This window comes from Grampus griseus (assembly GCF_964374135.1).
Source record: "Grampus griseus genome assembly, chromosome: 11".
NCBI classification, from domain to species: Eukaryota; Metazoa; Chordata; class Mammalia; order Artiodactyla; family Delphinidae; genus Grampus; species Grampus griseus.
In genome coordinates, this window is record NC_139005.1 from 6,489,866 (window position 1) to 6,496,004 (window position 6,139).

General features: G+C 54.9%; 1 protein-coding gene across 1 annotated transcript; it reads right to left on the reverse strand.

Annotated features, from left to right (window-relative positions):
• Nucleotides 1-830: 830 nt before the first annotated feature.
• Nucleotides 831-4,446, reverse strand: RBP5 (retinol binding protein 5; the record flags this gene model as incomplete). Its single annotated transcript, XM_082666308.1, is given in 5 exon segments — nt 831-884; nt 1,325-1,426; nt 3,909-3,977; nt 3,981-4,087; nt 4,374-4,446. Coding segments are annotated over 5 exon segments (405 nt in total).
• Nucleotides 4,447-6,139: the final 1,693 nt, after the last annotated feature.

Sequence of the window (6,139 nt, forward strand, 5' to 3'; positions counted from 1 at the left end):
ACTGTAGGCAGAGGGTCCTAGAGGCCTGTTGCCTTCACACCTACTGTCACCCTCATGCCCTCATCTTTCTAGCCCTTAGCCTTGTATCCTTCATCTGCTTCCCTTTTCAGTCTCTTCTGGCGCTCTTGCCGCCTGTCCTTCCCAAAGCAGACGTGGAGGCCAGGTCACTATTTAGAAGCTCCCAGCCTCCCCCAGCACTGGACAGAGGTCTCGCCCTGACCCGTCCCTCTTCCCCAACGTGCAGGATGCAAGCATACAATGGCCAGGGCTCGTTAGATGTCGGTCAACGTGGTCTGTTGAACTCTGTGTGGCTGGGGCCATGACTTGGGCCTGGTTCTGTTGAGCCCATGAGGTTTCTCGAGAAGAAGGACAAGGAAATGGACCAAAAACCTCTCCCAGTAGCTCCTGTTTAAATTCTTGAATCCAGTCACACTTTTCCAGAAGGTCCACCAGTATGGTTTCCACTAATGCTCAAATGCTCAAAGCTGAGTTCTTAGATGGAAAATAAGAGGCCAGATGAATGAAAGAGGGTGGGGATCCGCTATTCTCTGGGCTCCTTTCCCCTTTGCCTGTTTCTCTCATCCAGGAGGCCAGATCTTGAACTGGATATGAGGTCGCTATTGTGCAGTGGAGTGTGAGAAAGAAAGGGCTTTGGCCTGGGGGCTGCAAGTTATAGATTAACGTGGGGTGGAGGGAGGGGGGATGCAGAGGGAGGGTCAGTGGCCTGAGAAAGGGACTGCTGACCTGGGACCATCTGGGCTTGAAGGGGACACAGACAAGAGGAGACTGGGGACTGCCGTGGTCCAGGGGGGTCCTCAGCTCCTCTCCAGCTACTTGACCTTCCTGAAGACCTGCTCGTGCACTGCATCCCTTGCAGTCATCTCCTGGGGATAGAGTAGGAATGATGAGGACAGAGAAGGTTTTTTCTCAAGGTCCTTGACCTCCATTGAATCCTTCAGGATACATCAGCTAGAGCACTCGATGTATGGGGAATTGTATCGTGTTGCAAACCCTCAGCTTTCCACCCCAGAGGAAGGAAGGTAGCTGGGTCAGGGAACTGAAGTGGCTAAGTCTCCACGTCTCTGGTCATGATTTACGGACATGCGTCTGACTTACAACCAGGGCCCACCTTGGCCACTCCACTTCTCCCTCTCTCCACTCTTTCCAGGGCTTCTGTTTTCCCTCCTTAGTTGCCTTCCTTGAAGGGAGGCGAGGCTGGAGTAGCAGACGGACTTGATTTGAGTAAGGGCATGCATCCTAGCTGGAGGGCCCCCTCTCAGACACACCCACTTGCGTCTCCTCTCCCAGCCCTCACCCTGCTCACCAGATACGACGTGTCTCCCTCCAGCCAGTGTCTCCAGCCCCAGTCAGGGACCTCCCCTTTCTCTACACATACCAGCTGCTCCTCTTCCCAGGTGACAGTGGTCTATGGGGGAAGGCGGGAATAAAGGAAGACTTGGGGGGCAGGACACCCCAAATGCATCCAGCTCACTCTGGCTGGGCTGCCTGCTTTGCCTCCAGCAGACACTGTCTTGCTCCAGTCCCTTCCTTCCAGGACTCCCGTCCCCCACTCCTAAAGGTCACTGTTTGTGACAGTGACCATTTGGGCAGAGCAGGGATGAGGCAGGATCATGGGGGGGCGTGAAATTGGGGGTTAGGGGATGAAGCGTGGAGAATTTGTTCTCTGTCACTTCTGGCTGACCTGGAGGAGATTTGGGGAAAGAAGGGAGATTGGTTGGGAGCCAACCAGGGAATCTCCTTTCTCCTTTTTCTCAGTCTCGAGGGCAGCTGCAGTGTCCCTGAGAATGAAGGATCAACCCCCTAAATCAGAGCTGGGTGGGCCTGGACCTTCCAATCACCATTGTTAGGCCCCCCAATAGGACAGGCCCCCCTAAACAAGGAGCTCAGAATCTTACGGATTGTTCTTGTGGCCGTGCCACGCGGCTTATGGGATCTTAGTTCCCCCACCAGGGATCGAACCCAGGGCCCTGGCAGTGAAAGTGCAAGTCCTAACCACTGGGCCACCAGGGAATTCCCAGGGAGCTCAGAATCTTGATCAGATAGAGGAACAGTTGGTAGGTATCTGTGATACCAGGCAAGACTGTTGACGGTGGGAGTGGGGAGGCAGTGCGTCTTCAAGGCAGTGAATTAGGTTGGAGATGATGGGAACTTTCTAGCAAGGATAGAAACAGTGTAGAGGTAAGAAAGAAGAGTAGGTAGCTGTGAGGGGCTCTAACCTCGTATGTTTGTGTGGAGGCCCTTGGATGCAATGTGGAGTGTATGGCCCTTACCTGGAATGTAACAAAATGTCACTGAAAGGGTTTAAGTCAGGGAGTGTCCTGGTCACTTTTACATTTTATTTTATTTTATTTTATTTTATTTTATTTTATTTTTTGTTTGTTTGTTTTGCGGTACGCGGGCCTCTCACTGCTGTGGCCTCTCCCGTTGCGGAGCACAGGCTCCGGATGCGCAGGCTCAGCGGCCATGGCTCACGGGTCTAGCCACTCCGCGGCATGTGGGATCTTCCCGGACCAGGGTACGAACCCGTGTCCCCTGCATCGGCAGGCGGACTCTCAACCACTGCGCCACCAGGGAAACCCCACTTTTATATTTTAGATAGATCCTTGAGGCTACAGTAGGCAGAGTGGATTAGAGGAGGGTCAAGACTGGGCACCAGATGAGAAATGAGGGCCTGAAATAAGGTGGTGACAAAGAGAAGGGTTAGGAAGGAACAGATAAGAGCCATGTAAACAAGTGATGCTCAATGGAAGTACAGTAGGTCTTAAATGCAAGCCACATATATAATTTTAAAAATTTCTAGCAACCACATTAGAAAAGCAAAAAGAAACAGGTGAAATTAATTTTAATAATATATTTTATTCAGCCTAAAATATCCAAAATATTATAATTTCAGCATGTAATCAATATAAAATTTCTGAGATGTTTTGCACTCTTTTTTGGTATTGTCTTTAAAATTCAGCATGTATTTCACACTGATAGCACATTTCAAATGTTCAATATCTGTATATGGCTAGTAGCTACCATACTGGACAGCACAGAAAAGTTACACAGGCTTCCTGACCAATTACATGTGGTGCACGTGTGCATGCGTGTGTGTGTGCACACACGTGCACGTGTTGGGAGCATGGAGGTAAGGGAACACAAGGTAATGACTGTGACAACAGCCGGCAGGACCAACACAAGGTAATGACTGTGACAACAGCCGGCTGGACCAACACAAGGTAATGACTTGGTCCTGCTGGTTGTTGACATTGATGGAGACGGTAAATATAAAAGCAGGAATAGGTTTGTGTAGGAAGATCAGAACTTTGGGTTTGACCTTGGGGCATGCAGATGGAAACATTTTGCAGGCAGTTGAAACTCCGCCCTGGAGCTCAGGTGGTGCCTCTGGCGGGAGAATCTGTGTCCAAGGCAGTTTATAGATGGTAACCGAACACATGGGTGTAGATGATTTAGCCCGTGGATAGTGTACAGACAAGAGAGAGAAGGTCAAGAACAAAATACTGGGGGGAAATTCCCAGTTTAAGGGATTAACAGGGGAACTAGGGTCTGCAAAGGAGGCCAAAAGGAAGCAGAAAGGACTGCACCAGAGTGGAGTTAAAGAGGCTGAGGGAAGAGAGACTGTGGTGTCCGCAGGGTCACAGGCTAGAGGGTGAGCACATGTTTGCTCATTGGCCTGAGGGTGACCTGCCCCTTTTGCCCTGTTGACTGGTGCTAAGAGGGGGCAGCGTGGGTGACATCAGGAGCCTGCTATCCCAGGGACTTCGTAGCCTGCTGTGGTCATCACTTCCCGGCTCTGGATGGGAAAGGTCACTTTATTTTGCCCCACTCTTTTAAGTGCCCCCTGCCCATCCACACCCCCTCCCCGCCAGCCTGAGAAAAGGTACCTGGAGCTTCCGTCCCTCCGTGATCCTCAAGTCCTCCTCAAACTCCACTCCCACCTCGAATTCCAGAGCTTAGTTTCGGAAAGTGCTGAGGGCCTTCACTGTCACGTGGTTGCCCCGATGGTCAGTCTCCTCGTCTGGCTTGAGCAGCGGCGCGATCTTCCGCAGAGCCATGTTGATGTCTACGGAGGCTGTCCTCTTAGGACCAGGGTCCTTTTAGCCAGCTGGCCAGGGCCTCCTCCACCCGCAGCAGCAGCCTGGAGCTGGGAGCATCCCCTGGGCTGGGTCTGGGACTGTGGATTTACTCCTTCCTAGCAATGCCCCTGGCTAGAAGAGGAGCCCAGCCCCCTGACCCCCAGCCTTTCCACGATGTCGGACCCTCACATCCCCCCTCCTCAATGGGACTGGAGGCAGGAAGGGAGAGGGGAGAACGGGAGTGAAAGGGCTCGGGAGGGGTGAGGCGGTTACTTAGAGCTTGCAGGTAGCTCTCCAAGTTCTTCTGCGAGACAAAGCAGTAGTAGCCGGTGAGGTTGGGAGGCATGGTCCAGGCTGGCCAAGGTGGAGGTCAAGATTTCAGGAGAATAGAGGGGGCAGGGCAAGGAGGGAGGGGGTGTCATCCGACAGGTGGGGCTGGGAGACTCCTGGCCAGCCTCTGCACACACAGAGGCAGCTTGTGTAAGGTCTGTGCTACCAGGGTTTTTATAGAGGTGAGGCCCTGTTGCAGTAAGAGCTCCTGCCAGACTCCCCGCCCGCCCCCCCCCCCCCCGGTGATGAGTGTGAGGCTGGTGTCTGCAGCTCCACAGAGGGGCAGGGACTTGGCAAGTTTTTGCCTGACCTCGGCTTTTCCTGAGGAAGGAACCTGGAACAGGATCTGGGGCTGTCGGTCAGGCTACACTTGAGCCTTCCCGAAGGTCAGTTTTGGCTTTCAGCCCATTTCTGGCAGGTTTGGGAACCGTCCTGAGACTCCAGAGTCAGCCTCTCCTGGGAGGGAGCTGGTCTTGCTGGGTGGAGGGGCGCGCCCTTTCAGACTCACCCAAGGGTGAGTTCTAACAATATCCTGAGATCTTGGAGTGAGTCGGGGATCCCAAAAGGTATGAGGGGGAGGAGGTGGGGAAAGAAGGGGGGACAGCCAGCTGGCCGGGAGCGCCAGTGAGGAAAATCCTCTAGCGCTGGCCCCTACAGCTCCCTCAGACAGCGTCGCTGAGCTGGGGCCCCCGACACTGGCTTTCCAGACTCTGTCCTATAGGAGCATTAAGAGGGGGGCAGAGAAACTGCGGAGGGGGCCGTCAGCGGCCTGACAAAGTCTGGCTGGAGCAGAAGGTGAGGGAGGAGCCGCTTGGCTGTTCGGGAGAATTCTACGCGCTTTGGCTTGGGACCCAGAGGTTCCCCTCTCCTTTTGGAGTCACTGATGGTACCGTCAGCCACCCGCGTCCCCAGCCGTTGGCCAGCCCACGCTTACCAGATGTACTCCCATTGCGGGGGGCGGTGCGCCTCAATTACTGTGTGCCCCGCCCCGCACTCCCTGCCCCCTCCCCCCGACGCGCACTCTTCTTTGCCTCTCGAACCCACCAGCCTCCCTGGCTTCAGAACCAACTGGGCTGGTTCATCAGGGTTTAAGGTGGGAAATTTGGGGCGAGCGGGTGAGGGAGGGTGAGCGCAAATATCTCACTCTTCCTCCGGTCCCAGAGCCGGGTCCACGGCCCGGCTGCCCACCCCGTGGCTTCCTCAGAGACCTGGGGCTGGGAAACGAAATGCTGGCATAGGTCGGGGTCAGGTGGTGGGTTTGACTGCGAGGTTCCCAGGAGGCACCCAGCAGGGACTTGCTGATGGAATGAGCTGTGAAAAGAGGTTAATGCAGAGTTGGTGATCGTGGTGGTGGGGTGACGTGGATGCTGTCCCTCCTCGCCTCCCTCAGGTCTCCGTTGACGTCTCCTCTCCCCACCCCCGGGCATCTCGCTTCTTCATTCTCCCCATGGCCTTCTTTTTTCCCACCCCCTCTACGGCTTTCCAGCTTCCTCCCCAGCCCCCGCAGTTCCCTTGCCCCCCCAGATTGCAGTCAGGGGAAAAAGCCCTAACACCTTCTCCCAACCCTGCTCTCCGGTCCCATTGGTTCCCACCCCCACCCCCCCGCAGCACCTGCCCCCCCACCAGTCACCCGATTGGCCAGCGGCCCCATCAATCCTCGCCTGGCCGTGCTGACGTCATCCTGCAGTAGCGGGGATGGGGTGGGCATG